At 34.0% G+C, this 18,547-nt stretch overlaps 1 protein-coding gene across 2 annotated transcripts in view; it reads left to right on the forward strand.

The window, feature by feature from the left end:
• LOC111064043 (sodium-dependent neutral amino acid transporter B(0)AT1) overlaps positions 1–18,547 on the forward strand; it is a 179,684-nt gene that overhangs the window by 117,298 nt on the left and 43,839 nt on the right. For both annotated transcript variants that reach the window (XM_039442296.1, XM_039442295.1), the window contains exons 4-5: positions 8,183–8,407; positions 17,163–17,273. In XM_039442296.1, the coding sequence (XP_039298230.1) occupies positions 8,183–8,407; positions 17,163–17,273 (336 nt within the window). The remainder of the gene's footprint in view (positions 1–8,182; positions 8,408–17,162; positions 17,274–18,547) is intronic.

Raw genomic sequence — 18,547 nt, forward strand, 5'->3', positions numbered from 1 at the left:
GAGTTTTCCATTATAATTGTCTGCTTTGTCGAATGCAGCCATCTTGGTATTGAGGTGTTCACCTGCGATTTTATCTCATAACCATTGAGTTTTCCATTATAATTATCAGCTTTGTCGAATGCAGCCATCTTGGTTTCGAGGTGTTCACCTGCGATTTTATCTTATAACCATTGAGTTTTCCATTATAATTATCCTAACGAGTTAATTAAGACACCTTCCATGTTCGACAGCAAATAAAATTATAAGGCGAAATTCACATCATTTTTATGTATGGAAATAACTTTCTAATTTTCATATGAAATACAATGAATTTCAATGGGAATAAATCTTCAATGTTCATATAAAAACCGATGTTTATATATCAATATTGTAGATCTATTCATCCTTGAAAGGATGGAATCAAATTTGGCTCGATATAATGGCCCATATGAATAAAACAAGAGCAAATGCTCATGAGCAAGAGCATGGAGTATAAGGTTTTGCTCATGAGCAAAAGGTAGAAGCAGAAGCATTTGCTCATTTTTATATGAATAAGCTTTACCTTATACTCCTACCTTATGCTCCTGAACTCTGGAGCAAATGGTCACGTATTTTGAAGATTTTTCATCAGCTGATTCGCTTTTGTAGCCTTACTTTGTTTTTATAGCTCACGGAAGCGCTAAATATGCAAGTAGGGGGCACCGCTTGTGTTTGCGTCGTCTGCTCTGTTTTCTATTTATAAATAGAGTTTAAGGTTAGTTGAGTTTAGAATTTTGAAAAAATGTCATCTCTATAATAATCTTCAGCATACTCTTATAATATCAATAGCCTTCTTATAATCGTCTACACTCTCATCTTCTTAAATGCCTATTTCCTATTCTGTGATTGCTATCCTTATATCAGGTAGCTGCTATCTTTTGTATTTATTCTTTTGTAGGAATAATGGTGATGTATAATATTATGGTTGAATCTAAAAAAAGTTTCATAGTTCTCAACTATTGGTTGTGATCGTATCTGGTCTAGTTTCCAATTCCTCATACGAATTAGTTGAGCCATTTTACTATGAGCAAAAGGTGATAAGCTGCTCTGGACTAGACTCACCTTTTTTGAAGCATTTGCTTCAAAAGTTGAGCAAATGCTCTAGTTTATTCATACAATTTTGAGTATAAGCTTTTACTCTTGAGCAAATGCTCAAACTAATTTTTTGATGAGCATGAGCAAAAGGTTTTGCTCACGTTTATTCATAGAAAATGAAGCAAATGCGCCATATTTTGGAAGCATAAGCAAATGCTCAACTTTATTCATATGGCCCATTGATTTTGAGCCGAGATATACTCGATTTGCTAAACCATTGCAGTTTCAAACTTCTTGGTGGGAGGGGGCAATGATCTGTGGGGTGGTCCTGGTCCGGGGGGGAGGAGCAAGCAGGGGACTATGGGAACTTCGTGGGTCCAGTCTATGTACTATGTACTATGTATATGTATATGTATTGTGTGTTAAGTGGAAAAGGGGGCTCTGATTGCCTCAACGTCGCCCACGTCACTTTTCATGTTCTAAAGTGCAAATAAAAGACATTTATCTATCTGTCTACAGTGGGGTCCATGTTATAAAGGCATTGTTGAATTAGCAATGGTATTGTCATCCTTGTCTAGCATTCGACAAAGCGGATAGCGCTATCTCTTTCTCGCTTTGCTCTGTGTGCCAGATCGTCTTTAAACATTGTAGAATTAATAATTAATTAACAAAATATTTCATCTTAATTATGAAATTATTGAAAAATATAACTTCTTGCTTAAAAAAATATAATTGATTATTTTAAACGAGAATGAACAGTTATTATTATTACAATATCAGGACACCGAGCTTCGCTTCTTATTTATTCACAATATTCTTTGAAATGATCGTGTTTATATTTTACAGTTGGCTATACGTCAGCTTATGAATTTCGGGGATAGATATTTTGATTTTTCACAGACGCACTCGCCCACTCACTTTCTTATCATCCACAGACGACGGAAATCTCAGCTGTTTTTCCAAGGATGAATTATCCTTTTAATGACGTTCAGCGAGTTTTCCCAGGGATGAGACCCAGTGCAATCGAATTTAATCATAAACCAACTATGTTCCAAATTTCGTGAAAATCGTTATAGCCGTTTTCGAGATCCGTTGGACATAAATAAATATAAATAACCAAATATAAATAAATAATATCAGGGCAACGAGCTTCTCTTGTTATTTATTTATTGACTTTTGATAAACTGAACACAATTCTTTAAAATGATTGGGGAAGTACTAACAGGCACAGCCCAAAACTGCTTCTTTCCCGAATTGTGATTTATACACTATAAATAGTCCAGAAAGTAGGTTATGTTCCATACACTTGAATTAAGGTTCAATTTTCTATTCAAACATTTGAAAACACGAAAATTATAATTTATATTATATAAAAACCAAATCGAATAACAAAATACCACTCACTAATCACTTAAAATTGTCAAATAATTATCAACTTTGAAAATTATTATATACTCTAGTTTAGGAGGATTATCATGTCATGTAAACAAATCAGATTATGTTGATCAAGTCGATTAAATTGTCTAGCTAGATAAAATTTCTCTCCGATTGATTATGATTACACAGCTGGAAGTAATTCTGTCTCTCTCCCACACAGGCACACGCATCTTCTGTTATCGAGAGACAACGAAATTATCAGCTGTTTTCCAAGGATGAATTATCCTTTTAATGTCGTTCAGCGAGTTTTCCCAAGAATGAGACCTAAGACAATCGAATTTTTATATCATAAACCTACTATGTACCAAATTTCGTGAAAATCTTTAGAGCCGTTTTCGAGATCCGTTGACCATAATAATAACCAGATAAAAATATACAGAAATTGCTCGCTTAATATAATAGGATAAATAACCAATTATAAATAAATATAAATAACCAAATATAAAAATATATACAGAAATTGTTCGCTTAATATAACAGGATCAATAAACCTGTATCAGCTACCATCTATGAAAGGCATTGACAAACAAGCAGATCGGCAACGTTGTTCTCCTATCATTCTCCACTGCCATTATAACGTGGACCTAACTATATATTAAAAAATTCAGCTTTCACCTAATTTGTTGTGCAAAACCGTATTTTTTGTCTTATTGCAGTTTTAATAATAACTGAATTTTTTTTGCATATGTGCTATGCTGGTTGCATAACCTACTCCTTCATTTCGCGAGGTTGCCATGTAAAATAAAAAGGAAAAACAAACGTATTACATAAAGCTATTATTGGAAATTTCAGAAAATGTCTTCTCTTCTCCATTTCCTCTATTGATTATCTTGAGATAACACTATAGTGAGTATCACGTTGTGATGGCAGTGGAGAAAGATAAGAGAACAGTGTTGTCGATTCTCTGCCTTTTATAGAGGATAGCTGATAGTGTTATATCTGAAGTAATATCATTCTTGGTTCACGTTATAATTGCAGTGGGCAGTAGAGAAAGATAGGAGGACAACGTAGCCGATTCTCTGCCTTGCCACTGCCTTCTACAGAGTATGTCTTATACCAGTATATCTGGAGCAACATTGCGGAGCTAGAGAGGGATAGCGCTATCAGCTAGGTCAAACGATAGACAAGGATATAGCAACCCCAATATTAATCAAATACTCCCATTCTTACTTTACTATTCAATGCCTAGTATGTTGTCTTCATTCATTCCATTTCATAAAATAAAAGCGCAGCATATGTGAGGTCAGCGTTATGATGACAAAATTTTATTTATATTGGTGTTGCTATCCTTGTCTATCATTTGACAAGGCAGATAGCGATATCCCTTTCTCGTTCTACAATGATGCCAGATCGTGTTTTAACAATGCCTAGCTGGACTCCTATACCAAATTTGAACATTTTATCTCAATAAGTTCTTGAAAAATCTAAGAAAACGCAGGTAAAACGCTCAAAAACCGCCGATTTTGAGCGGATCTTTAGCGTTATTCTAAAACTTTTCCAATACATTATTTTTACACATCAGTAGAGCCTGTGCACCTAGTACAAACATTATTTGTCGATAAGGTCTTGAAAAAGCTCAGAAAACGCAGATTTTGTGCGTATCTATGCAGATTTGTTTTCAAAATCCGTTCTTAGTGCGCCTCCAGAAGGCCATCTGAACATACATGCAAACTTTGAACATATTTTATTCTGTTGATTATTAATGACTGAGTGAATAAATTAGTTCCATTTAGCTTTGATTCAGAGAGCGTATCCTTTATCTGAAAAAGGACCAAGTAAACTTTGTTGTCCAACGAACTTGATCTGTAGACAGGTTCGAAGAATATATGTTCAGCATTTAAAAGCTGTTTGACCAAAGCCATCAAAAGCCATTGTAGAACATACACACTCACAAACAAACAGAACTTGATGTGAAAATAATTTTAATAATTCCATAATGATTTTTCATAATTATTAAGATTAAATTTTTTTCAATCAATTATTAATCCTACATTTTTGAAAGACGATCTGGCAAAAGAGCAGATCGAGAAAGAGATAGCGCTATCCGCTTTGTTGCATGATAGACAAGGATAGCAATACCATTGCAAATCAAACACTGCTATTATACTTTTTGTGTAGTTGAGAAGTTGATATTGTGGTAATTATTCATATTGAATGAAAAAGACTAAGAAATTGTCAAAAAACCACTGATTTATTGATAATTATCTTTTATACAAAAATTTATCTTATATTGATAATTATCCACTTGTTTTCTTGGTTCTTATTTTGTACTAAAAGTAAATTTTATTATCATGGCGATTCTGTTGCTTAAGCCGCCATTTTGTCACACCGTTGAGAGGGAGGAGACTGTCTAGCTAGGCCAATGGCAGGCGTTCATGCGCTCGACCAATAGCAGTACTCGCCTACTAGTATAAATTCTGCTGCTCTTGTATTTAGTTTTAGTTTATCAGAGATTGACAATGGTGTAATAATCGAAACCGGTCTTTCTAATTATCAATAAATCAGTGGTTTTTTGACAATTTCTTAGTCTTTTTCATTCAAAACTGCTATTATAATGTGCATCTGTGAGTGGAGAAAGGATTTTATGTTTGAGTGGATAACTCACCCTGTATTGTAGCAAAACGTCTCATATTATAGCACAACACTTGTTAGGTCAACCTCTCTCCATAGCCCGAATATCATCCAAATCTGGGAGATTTGCATTTTCCATGAATTAAAATAAAACATAATGAATTTTTGCAAGAATTAAAATCACTCTAACGCTCAGGAATGATAGTTCTTGACGAGAGGAACAATGATATGTCATCACTTTGGCGAAATTCACTCCTTTTCTTGAGCTATAAGCATTTAAAGATGGGTGTTTTTTCTGATCTGAGAATGGAGGTAAGATTTTATGTTTCAGTGGATAACTCACCCTGTATTGTAGCGAAACGTCTCATATTATAGCACGACACTTGTCAGGTCAACCTCTCTAAATAGTGAATGAAAAAAGACTAAGAAATTGTCAAAAAACCACTGATTTATTGATAATTAGAAAGACCGGTTTCGGTTATTACACCATTGTCAATCTCTGATAAACTAAAACTAAATACAAGAGCAGCAGAATTTATACTAGTAGGCGAGTGCTGCTATTGGTCGAGGGCATGAACGCCTGCCATTGGTCTAGCTAGACAGTCTCCTCCCCCTCAACGGTGTGACGAAATGGCGGCTTAAGCAACAGAATCGCCATGATAATAAAATTTACTTTGAGTACAAAATAAGAACCAAGAAAACAAGTGTGAAAGATAATAAAACAAATATGTAAATGTCTATAATTCTCTAAATAGCCCGGATTTCAACCAAATCAGGGAGTGATATACTTATATAATATTCATGGAATTGGTTTCATCAGCTGATAATATGCTTATTATAACTGTATTATACGAAAACAGTAAGATGTCACGCATTTCATTGGAACATGTTCCATATTCGTCGAGTTCAGATGGCAACACTTTGGCAGGGCAGCATTGTCACGACAAGAGCTGAAGAACTACCTCAACGGAGGTTTTTTACTTTCCTTGCTCTATTACCATAGGTAAAGAAAGTATTGCTTTCCAAAAAAAAAATAAGGTACCCTAATTTCAAGTTTTCTATACGTTTCAAGGTCCCCTGAATCCAAAAACATGATTTTTGGGTGTTGGTCTGTATGTGTGTGTGTGTGTGTGTGTGTGTGTATGTCTGTGAACATGATATTCATTTTCAGTTTTCTTCACTGAAATCAAGCATGACAATACATACAAAGATGGCAGTGTTAATAGTCCGAGTTCAATAAATAATGATTTGCATGGAGTACGAGGAGCCTTGTGGCAAATTATTCTTACTGCTTTCTTTTGACATTTAAACAAGATGTCAGTAGTTGAGCCATTGCCCCAAAGCTGGATTCCATATAGCAAAAGGCTATGAATATGGGCAAAGTAAACACTCATTAGAACAGACATATCTAGAATATTACATAATCTACGTAAAAGGAAGATGCCCTTGTTGATTTTTTTATAAATATATGTTATATGGCATTTCCAAGTCAGGTTGGTATCAATTTTCACTCCAAGAAACTTAATTGAGTTTATGTCATTAATTTTTCTGTCAAAGCTAAAAGTTATATCCTCTGTTTTTGTGGAATTAATGCTCAAATTGTTTGCTGCACACCAATCTTCAATTTTAGAGGTATTATTCAGTATGTTAGAATACAAATGATCCTTATTCTTATTAGCTACCTTTAAACCTAAGTCATCAGCAAACAAATACGAAGCACTATCGTCATTACAAGAGTTAATAATATTAGGCAAATCATTAATATAATTCAAAATGGCGGATGATGACTAAAAAACCATGTTTTTCACGGTTTTCTCGAAAACGGCTATAACGATTTTCTTCAAATTTATACCATGGATAGCTATTTATAAGCCCTATGAACCGACATGAGTCTCATTTCTGGGAAAATTACAGGAGCTCCGTAATATTCTTGAGAAAAATGGCTGATAATCACTAAAAAACATGTTATTCACGGTTTTCTCGAAAACGGCTCTAACGATTTTCTTCAAATTTGTACCATGGATAGCTATTATAAGCCCTATGAACCGACATGAGTATCATTTCTGGGAAAATTGCAGGAGCTCCGTAATATTCTTGAGAAAAATGGCTGATAATCACTAAAAAACATGTTCTTCACGGTTTTCTCGAAAACGGCTCTAACGATTTTCTTCAAATTATACCATGGATAGCTATTTATAAGCCCTATGAACCGACATGAGTCTCATTTCTGGGAAAATTACAGGAGCTCCGTAATATTCTTGAGAAAAATGGCTGATAATCACTAAAAAACATGTTATTCACGGTTTTCTCGAAAACGGCTCTAACGATTTTCTTCAAATTTGTACCATGGATAGCTATTTATAAGCCCTATGAACCGACATGAGTATCATTTCTGGGAAAATTGCAGGAGCTCCGTAATATTCTTGAGAAAAATGGCTGATAATCACTAAAAAACATGTTCTTCACGGTTTTCTCGAAAACGGCTCTAACGATTTTCTTCAAATTTATACCATGGATAGCTATTTATAAGCCCTATCAACTGACATGAGTCTCATTTATGAGAAAATTGCAGGAGCTTCGTAATATTCTTGAGAAAAATGGCGGATGATTACTAAAACACAATGTTTTTCACGATTTTCTCAAAAATGACTTGACCGATTTTTTCAAATTCATACCCTGTGTAGCTATTCATCAGCTCTATCAACTGTCATGAGTCTCCTTACTGGGAAACTGACGGGGGTCCACCCCATCCTTGAGAAATGGACTTTGTAACCTCCTTCTTGTGCATGAGGTAGGTAGGTAGAGCAGTTCATGAAAAGAACACATAGTCGAGATAGCTTTTTTGACGACTTTTAAAAAATCATCGAATTTTACAATTCACACAAAGGAAAAATTACTCTGAAAACAATTATGTACACACATATACAGAAGTCTGATCGTAGTTTCAAATAATATGTTGCTGCCAATCGTCATTATGTTATTCCCCTGAATTATTCTCCTTTACGAATGGGGCTTACAGATCAATGAGCAAGGAAAGTTGTGTGAGAGTAAAACACCAGATTTTTTAATCAGGATTGATTAAGAAAATAGAACTCGCTGACGCTCGTTCAATTATTTTCAGTATCCGCTTCCATGGGCCTCTTGCCCTAGACTGGAGAATGGCAGTGCAGTCCCTGAATGCGAGAAAAGTTCTGAGACAGCCTACTTCTGGTACAGAACCACCCTGGACGTGTCTCCTTCCATGGAGGACAGTGGTGGTCTCAAATGGTGGATCGTGCTCTGCCTCCTGCTCGCATGGTCCGTTGTCTTCTGCATTGTCATGAAAGGCATCCAGTCTTCGGGAAAAGTAAGTGAACATTGTCTCAATATTCGAGTAGAATATGATAATAGAATCTTCATTCATCAAACATTTACAAATACAACCTATGAATAGAAAGGTTTACTTCTAAATTGAGTAATTAAAGATGAGAAGAGAATTTAAAAATAGTATTTTACGTCACATGGTCAGGAAGGGGCCGTTTTCAGGCGAGAATGATGTCTCTAGTGGAGGCATTGGCCGAAACTAGAATTTCATTCGAGCCCTGCAAGAGACATTCACGTCCAAGTAACGTACACTATCCACGTCATAATAATCTAAAGAAGAATAATTGGGAAATAGGAAACATTACCTGCTTGTGCCAAAGTTACTACATGCATTCTATAAACATAACCTACTTTGCAAATTCTGAATCAGGAATCTTGTGAATGAAGTTGACAAAACTTCCACCTGGAGCGCTGAAGGCGGTTTTCTTGTAGCAGTTTTGCTGTTCCTATTTCGGAACTAGGAAACATACTCGACTGTGAAGAAAACATATGATTTCATTACAGTAGAGTATGCTGTAATGAGAATCATATGTTAATTTGTTCTGCAAACAGCTGTTTACCGACTTGATTTCATGCATGGAAAACATCTGAAATTGAATGACTATGACAAAAAATATATTATTGGACAAATTTTTATCCAATTTTACATTCTCAACCAGCTTGGATTATTTTACTCGAATGGTGTTAGGAATTCTCGGCCTAAATTCTATAGTACATTGATTAACACCTATTGAGGAATAGAGGAAAACAATAAATGCATAAAATGGAGGCGTGTGAAATCATTAATGTGTAATATTTTCTAGGTTGTATCCATATAATTATTCTATAAATTTACTTTGTTAAATATTGGTTCTATTCAATTCATATTGGCTCGTTACATTTTGGTTCAATTCTCCACAATTGGTGTAAAAGTAATGAATTCAACGTTTCAACCAAGTGACAATTATTTTTCACCTCGCTTTGAAAATGAAAAAATATTGCGAATTTTCTAACAAGCTGAGGAATTACATTTACAGCATCACTAATCAAAGGTGAGTAAAGTTTCGTGATAAAAGATCAAAATGTTGATTGACGGCCTTGTTAACTATAGGACTTGGTTGGAACTCAGTAGCCGAGTGATTCCGCTCAGGAAACCCTTCACTGTAAAGATTTGTGGAGAAAAAGTCAAATAACGAATCAATTTGACAACCTTCAAAGAAAATAAGTGATAGAATCTTTTACAGCTTTTACAACAATTTCGGTCATCTCAACTTCCAATCTGATTCAATTGCATTTTGATTGTAAGGGGCAACCTAACAGCCACGTGTCAATTTCTCGACTCGTTAAAAAAGTCTTAACGAATATGGCGACGTTCCTGGAAATAAGTCATTACAAAAGTTACAAGACAAGTTACCTCGTAAATACGTCTTTCTTGTTGGCAACAAAATGCTGTAAATTGGAGACTTTTATTGTGGCACAACACCGTATACTTCCTTCATCAGAGAGAGGTTCTGTTAGCTATTCAATTTTTCCATGTTCATTTTATAGTGAAATCCACGTTATAATGACAGTGTTTGATCATCAGCAACGGTATTGCTATCCTTGTCTAACATTCAACAAAGTGGATATCACTATCTCTTTCTCGCTTTGCTCTGTTGCCAGATCGTCTTTTAAGAATGTAGAATTAATGATTAATTAACAAAATGTTTCATCAATCATTATAAAATTATTGAAAAATATAATTTTTTGCTTAACAAAACATAATTGATCATTTTAAACGAGAACGAACAGTTAATATTACATCAATAAACCTGTATCAGCTACCGTCTACAGAAGGCATTGACAAGACAGGGGATCGGCAACGTTTTTCTCCTATCTCTCTCAACTGTCATTACAACGTGGACTCCACTATATTCAATCAACTTATTTATTTATTTACATACAAAAGCTCACAGAATAAATCCATGAAGAGCCTTATTGACATCAACTAGTTTAGATACATAATATTTGATGATCAACTAGTTTCGATACATAATATTTGATGCAAAATAAGAATGAAAAATAAAATAAAATTGTAAACACAATTTTTGAATACTAATAAGGTAAGAAGAGGCGAAATGAAAAATAAAATAAACCAATGATAATAGAAAATGAAGAATGAAATAAAAATAATAAGAAAAATAAAATAAAGAATAAAATAGAGAATAGAGGAAAAATAGGGCTTTAGAAGAGAGAAAAAAAATGAGGGAGTTTAGTATAATTATTTATCAATCATGAGTCAGCTATAGAGCGATATGCTTGTTCACAGGATTTCTTAAAGGTTTGGAAACGGTCAGCAAACTGATCAATGCAGTGGCTTATTCTATTGTACAAACGTAAAGTTCTGTTTATGTAAGAATTGCAATGATGAGTCGTTCTGATAAATGGCATGTGAAACAGAATATTTGGTCTTGGTCTATTAAACGGGACATGAAGTTGCAACATACTTATAAATTCTGGCATGAATACTTGATTGTTTAGGATATTATATAATAGCAAGAGGGAACTGACAGATCTCCTTTCTTCCAATCTTTGAACATTAAATATCAACCTTAGATTGTCTGTTGAAAAAGCTATCCGACAGAATGCATTGAACTTTTTAAAATAAAGATACCTTAAAAATTTATTCTGAATTTTTTCTAAATCAAGAATAGCGCTGCTGTGAAATGGAGCCCAAACTAAAGCAGCATATTCAAGTTTACTCCTCTTTGTAGCATAGTACAATTTCAAAACAACATCACATGATGTAAAAGGCCTACAATTTCGAAATAAAAACCCTAGCGACCTATTAGCACCATTCATAACATGTGTTAGGTGTTCCTTAAACTCAAGAGTAGGGTCCATTATGACGCCCAGGTCCTTTATACGGATAACACAATCGAGGATTGCATTATTAATATTGTAATTGTAATGAAAAGGATTTTTCTGACGTGTGAATATCATGTATTTTGTTTTTGAATATAGAACTTCTTGAATATAGCAAAATTCATTAAATTCTATTCCAATTATTCAAGGATCAGTATAAGATTTAATTATAAAAACAGCAGTATTAATTTATTCCAGTATGAGAAAGATATTATCATGGCAAGGAAAGTAGTGTGAGTGTGCCACACCAGATTTTTCACTGTTATCTCTCCAGTAAAGTAACTAATACTGTTGTATCTGTATGAAGCGGGTGGGGTGACTCTTGTATGGTCACACTTCTCGAGTAATTTGAAGTGACATATTATATCTTTCGTGTAATTTAGAGAGACATATCGTAATTTAGCTGAGCAAATTTCATGCATGGACTGTCATACAAAACAAAACATGATGTGCTGAAGTTCTATTATGTTCCTTTTTAACATGAGTCAAATACAACCAGCAGTTTATTTTGAGAAATGAACCAGTTGCGGAGTTGGAAGTAATGAAAATCAATACAAGCATCACTAATATTGAGGCAGATATTTGAATAAACTAGAAACATTGAATATTCAATTTCAATTCAAAAAATCAATTTATTTCGCACAACATAATACATTATTATTAAAACATTGTAACCAGCTAAAAATACAAAATAAAAAACTGAAAACATTGTAACTAGCTAAAAATACAAAATAAAAAATTGAAAACATTGAATGTTTTGATAATATCCATTTATTATTGTCTTTGGAAGGGTTCATAACAATAATGTGTAGGTTTCTCTCGCTAGAACTATACTAATAATCAAACTCCATAATTAATTATGTTTAATAATTAGTAGTATTAATTAAACTCCATTCTCAGTTCACTTCATTTATTTTTATTCACAACTTGCTTGTTTGAGTTTTTTCTGAAGAACCAACTATTTACTCGATATGCTTTTGTTATTTGCATGTGATGTTGATCATAATATGATTAGTCTGAAAATTTTTTGAACCAAAAAATAAACAAAACAAAACATGATAACTTTTTTGCTGAGGGTGATGCCCACATGAACTCTAGGCTCGTGCGCGGGTGATGAGGCAGATGATAATGAGAGATTAATGAACCTACAGTTTTAGGTGGGTTCCGAACCACCGGAAAACGATTTTACAATTCATAAATTAGAGGAGTTGGATCAAGCAGTCACCCTTCCAACGGGAGTACCAGGCGTATGATTCTTAACTTATCTAAGCGATAGCTTATCAACGCGACCACTGAGTCAAACCGCACCCTAAGATAAACATAACACAGCTCATCTATGTAATTATAAACTCAAATCCTTTCCACTGAACTTCAAGTTCATTGAAAGCTTAGAATTAGTTTGGCAATCACTCTGGGAGGAATCTTGAAATTTTTTCTTCGCAAACTTCTCTTGTCCCGATTTTTCATTGTCACATGAACTACCTATTGCCTCTTGTTTCCCACTATCCATTTAACTATCAATTTTCTTCGCTTTTTACAACAGTTCTTCAGCACTCTATTTTTCATTATTTGTTCATGAAGTTTCTCCCTTTCCTTGTATAAAAGGAAATCAAGTACAAACTTCTCTTTGAACTAGCGTGTACACGTTTTTTACGAATGTTTACTTTACTTTTTCGAGCTTTCAACTATTCTTATAGCTTTTTCTTCAAGTTTGTAATATGACTCAAGATTCTCAACAAATTCTTTAGTCTCAGTGTCCTCAACAAATGCAATCCAGCAGTTCCACTATTCTCTTCTCCTACAGTTACCTTGAAAAGTGACCATTCCTGCACTGATTACAGAACGCAAAGAATCACTTTTACTTTGCGTACTCTTAATACTTCGCCTATTATCTTGCAGCCATCCCAATCAGCTGCTGACATTGTTGACGTGTATTTTGAATGCGAATTTGTTCTATCCATATTTTTTCTGATTTTCAAATAAATAAAAATGAGAACTCATTAAATTATACATTTTGAATATTAATAATTATTCATTATTTCAAATGATACTTTTTCATTCAAAAATTGATTAGTTAAAAAATTATTTAGAAATAAAGATTTACTCAAAATTATTCTAATTTTCAATTTTTTTTTTTAAACATCTTTATTGCCAATAAAAACAAATACAAAATAAAAAAAACTTATAAAAGAAATATTCTAGATTATAATATTATGCTATTTGACAAATAAATTAAAATTACATGGCACCACCCAGCAAGGGCAAAACCCTGACCGCTGAGTGAGAGTATCAGCTGTTTAGACAATATAGAAATTTATTTACTAATAATCAAAGCTACAAAAAATCGAAGTTAACAATAAATTACTAGTATTTATAATATTTGACTGATGTCGAAGAAAAATTTTTGAATCACCCACTTATTTATCTGTTCCATCCTCTGTCTACCCCTATTAGAAAGATATTCTGACAATGCATTTGGCATGATATTTATTATTTTTGAGCTAAGATACCCCAATTGTCTTCGCACTATTAATTGGATTAATTTAATTTTTAATTTAAATAAATTATCGATTATTAATTTTCAATTGGATTATCAAGTTTAAAATAAATTAAAGTTTTTATCAATAACAAAATTATACAGACAAACATTTGATGGATTTCAGCCATCATTTTACCCATAATCAACCACTTTCCATATTCAATGATAACTGTAGGAAAAATTTAATGTGAAATACGTGTGCAAAGTTCCTCTGCTGCACTCAAGAAACCATTCCGCCCTCGCCTACGACTCGTGCGTAAACGTTTCTTTCGGTGCAGCAAACTGTCACTTTGCGCACTAGTTGCACAAATAACTATTTCGAGCGTAATTTCTAATAGTATTATCTTCTGTTTCATTTCTAAACTTATTTTGACCAGTTATTTTTTCTGCTCTTGTTCTACGGTACGTTCAATTATAATAATTCTCTCTTCACCTTTAAGTTCACGTTCCCCTCCTAGTCCTTCAATTCTCTCTTTACATTCAATTTCTTCACGTTGAAGCTCATGAAATCATTGCAACGCTTTTTCTTGTTCTTTTCTTCACGTTCAATTCTTCCTCTTTAAAGCTTTTTCTCTCGTTCTCTTTCAAGTCATCCTTATTAATTTTTTTGGTTTCCTGTATTCTCTTGAATATTTTTCTTTTCGTTCCCTGCCTTCTCTTCAATATTTCTTTTTTCATCCAAATCTCTCAAATTTTTCCATTTCAATTTGATGTTCCCTCTCTGTATTCTTTCTTATCCATGTTTTTCGTTTCCTGTATTCTCTTGCATATTCGTCTCTTCGTTCCTTGTCTTGTCTACAATATTTCATCTTGTTTTTCTTCTTCCTCTCCTTCTTCTTTCTCTTTTTCTCCTCTTCCCCTTCATCTCCTTCTTCATTCATTCATTCCCCTTCAATATTTCATTTTTTCTCATTCGAATCTCTCAAATTCTTCCATTCCAATTTGATATTCTCTCTATGTATTTCTTTGTATTTCAGGAGTCTCTGTGTTCGTTCAAACTCTTCTTCATAATATCCAATTTTAATTTCCTCTAACAAGAAGTAACAGCGAGTTGACTTTACGTGAACAGATCGACTTATTGCCACTTTGTATTTACAGTGTCATTGTCCTTCTTTTTCTTCTCCCTCTTTTTCTTCTTCTTCTTCTTCACGATGTCCATCGTGAGTCCATGGAATCCATCAATTTTTTTGTGAAGAATAAAAATCGCACAAACTTCGTGATCTGATGGTATTTGATGCGAGAAACACGAATCTGGAATCATATTTGCAAAATTCCTTACCGTTCAGGAGATATTCCAGCCAAATCTGAGATACTTTTCGTCTCAGTGTGGTTCATGATGGTTAGTCCATGGAAACCATCAATTTTTTTTTTGTGAAGAATAAAAATCGCTCAAACTTCGTGATCTTATGGTTTTTGTTGCGAGAAACAGGAATCTGGAATCATATTTGCAAAATTCCTTACTATTCAGGAGATATGACCATTTGAAAATTTGAAAATTTTATGTTTGCAGATTCATAACTCACCCTGTATAGTGGCTGGGGGGCCAAAATTTGGCTCTGACATTAATTTTCTCAGGTCGAACTTTATCTATGATGCAACTTCAAGCCAAATCTGAGATACTTTTTCTTTCAGTGTGTTTCACGATGGGTAGGTAGTCCATGGATTACATCAATTTTCGTGAAAAATAAAAATTGCTCAAACTGCGTGATCTCATGGTATTTGATGCGAGAAACACGAATCTGGAATCATATTTGCAAAATTCTTTACCGGTCAGGAGATATGACCATTTGAAAATTTTAAAATTCCATGCGTCAGATTCATAACTCACCCCCGGGGGGGCCAAATTTGGCTCTGACATTTCTCAGGTCGAGCTTTATCTATAATGCAAATTTAAGCCAAATCTGATATACTTTTCGTTTCAGTGTGTTTCACGATGGGTAGTCCATGGATTACATCAATTTTTTGTGGAAAAAATTGCTTGAACTTCGTGATCTTATGGTATTTGATGCAAGAAACACGAATCTGGAATCAGATTTGCAAAATTCCTTACCGTTCAGGAGATATGACCATTCAAAAATTTGAAAATTTTATGTTTGCAAATTCCTAACTCACCCTGTAGAGTAGCTGGGAGTGCCAAATTTGGCTCTGAGATTTCTCAGATCGATTTTCATCTATGGTGCAAATTCAGGCCAAATCTAAGATACATTTTGTTTCAGTGTGTTTCACGATTGGATTAGTATATTTGATGCGAGAAACTCGAATCTGGAATCAGATTTGCATTATTCCTCTCTGTTCAGGAGATATTTAAGCCAAATCTGAGATACTTTTCGTCTCAGTGTGGTTCACGATGGTTAGTCCATGGTATCCATCAATTTTTTGTGAAAAATGAAAATCGCTCAAACTCCGTAATCTTATGTTTTTTGATACGAGAAACACGAATCTGGAATCAGATTTGTAATATTCCTCACCGTTCAGGAGATATTTCAGCCAAATCTGAGATACTTTTCGTCTCAGTGTAGTTCACGATGGTTAAGTCCATGGAATCTCTGAATTCTTTCTTATCTTTTTTCGTTTCCTGTATTCTCTTGCATCTTTTTTTCTTCATTTCCTGTCTTGTCTCCAATATTCCTCTTTTCATTCATTTTTTCTCATTCGAATCTCTCAAACTCTTCCATTCCAATTTGATATTCTCTCTATGTATTTTTTTATATATCAGGAGTCTCTGTGTTCGTTCAAACTCTTCTTCATAATATTCCATTTTAATTTCCTTCAACAAGAAGTAACAGCGAATTGACTTGTACGTGAACAGATCGACTGATTGCCATATTGTATTTACAGTGTCATTGTTTCTCCACAAAGATATACTCTCATTAAATGACTAAAAAATTGTCAAAACCACATATCTTATTAAAATTAGAAAGACCGGTTTCGGTTGTTGCACCGTTATCAACTTCTGGTAAACTAAAACTAAATACAAAAGCAACAGAATTAATACTTTGTAACCGAGTACTGCTATTGGTCAAGGATTTGCCTAGACACTCTCCTTCCACTTAACGGTGCATAGAAAAGATAATGATCGGTGCATAGAATCGCACAAAATAGCGATTCAAGCAACTGACCCGCCATGATAACAAAACTTACTTGCAGTACAAGCCTCAAAATTATCAATTCTGAATTCTTTCCACCACAAGCTTATGCAGTGCACGATAAACAGCTTTTTTCAGAAATCCATCAAATTATCCTATTTCACCGACTAAATTGGTTCAAGTTATGTCAAGTCTGGATTTAGTAGTAAGTTTATTTGTTTTTCTTTCAGGTTGTGTACTTTACCTCAATGTTCCCTTACATTGTTCTCACAATATTCTTCATTCGAGGTATCACTTTGAAAGGAGCGAGTGCTGGGTTAGTGCATATGTATACGCCCAAGGTGAGTTATTACAAAATATATTTTTCTAAGATTGTATTTATAATAATACCTACAAGAATAGCTATTTATGTATTGAGAGCGTAATGCGCGACTTTATCGCTCGCGCGAACAGTTTTTGCAAGAGCGATAAAGAAGCATTACGCGCGAATTAAATACACAATTTTCTCCACAACTGCACAAACCTGTTAAACTACTTATATCTGGAGCATACGCAGATGGTTAGCGAGCGAAAAAGTAGATTCTCCTCAGAAATAAGCTGTTTCACGAGGAGAATTGAGTATGTAAATTCTTTTTTTACACGCAGTTGTAGAAAATAGCTATTTATGTATTAAAAGAGCGTAATGCGCGACTTTATCGCTCGCGCAAAACAGCTATCACGCGACGCGAAGCGGAGCGTGATAATTTTGCAAGAGCGATAAAGAGTTACATACAATTTTTTTTCTACAACTGCCCAAACCTGTTAAATTACTTATATCGGCGGAGTTACAATTACCGACTTTTTAGGTCAAGATCTGACTTTTTGGCGAGCTGCTTACCATCAGCTGATCAGCGAGCGTAAAGAAACTCTTCTGAGCATGCGCGAATGGTTAGCGAGCGAAAAAGTAAATTCTTCTCAGAAATAAGCTGTTTTACGAGGAGAATTGAGTATGTAAATTCTTTTTTTACGCGCAGTTGTAGAAAAACATCTTTTCGTCATGAATTTTTCAGCTCAAATGTCATTCTTTAACAAAACTTGCACATGAAAAGTATTGGCTGGCTATGAAATGTAAAAGATGGAAAGAAATTGGAAGTTGCATTTGTTCAAATGCTAATTAATGAATAATTATTGTTAAACGATAATCCCAATTAAATGTTGTAAATCACCCCGAAGACTTTTGTTACTGCAAATATTGACAACAGGGTCTTAAGTCAATAGAAGTCTTTGGGGTGATTTAATTGGGATTTTCGTTTAATAAGGAATGTAAAAGAGTTTGTCATAGAAAAGTTATTATAATTGACCGAGCAAAGTAAGGTCTAAGATTCAAGTCGACGGTTTGACATTTCTCTTAATGTTTAAATGTTTATATTTTGCGCATTTACGGCGAAACGCGGAATAGATTTTCAAGAAATTTGACAGGTATTTTCCTTTTTTAATTGCGCGTCGACGTATATACAAGGTTTTTGGAAATTTTGCATTTCAAGGATAATATAAAAGGAAAAAGGAGCCTCCTTCATACGCCAATATTAGAGTAAAAATCAGACTAAAGAATTATTCATCATAAATCAGCTGACAA

This window comes from Nilaparvata lugens, chromosome X (genome assembly GCF_014356525.2).
Source record: "Nilaparvata lugens isolate BPH chromosome X, ASM1435652v1, whole genome shotgun sequence".
Classification (NCBI taxonomy): domain Eukaryota; kingdom Metazoa; phylum Arthropoda; class Insecta; order Hemiptera; family Delphacidae; genus Nilaparvata; species Nilaparvata lugens.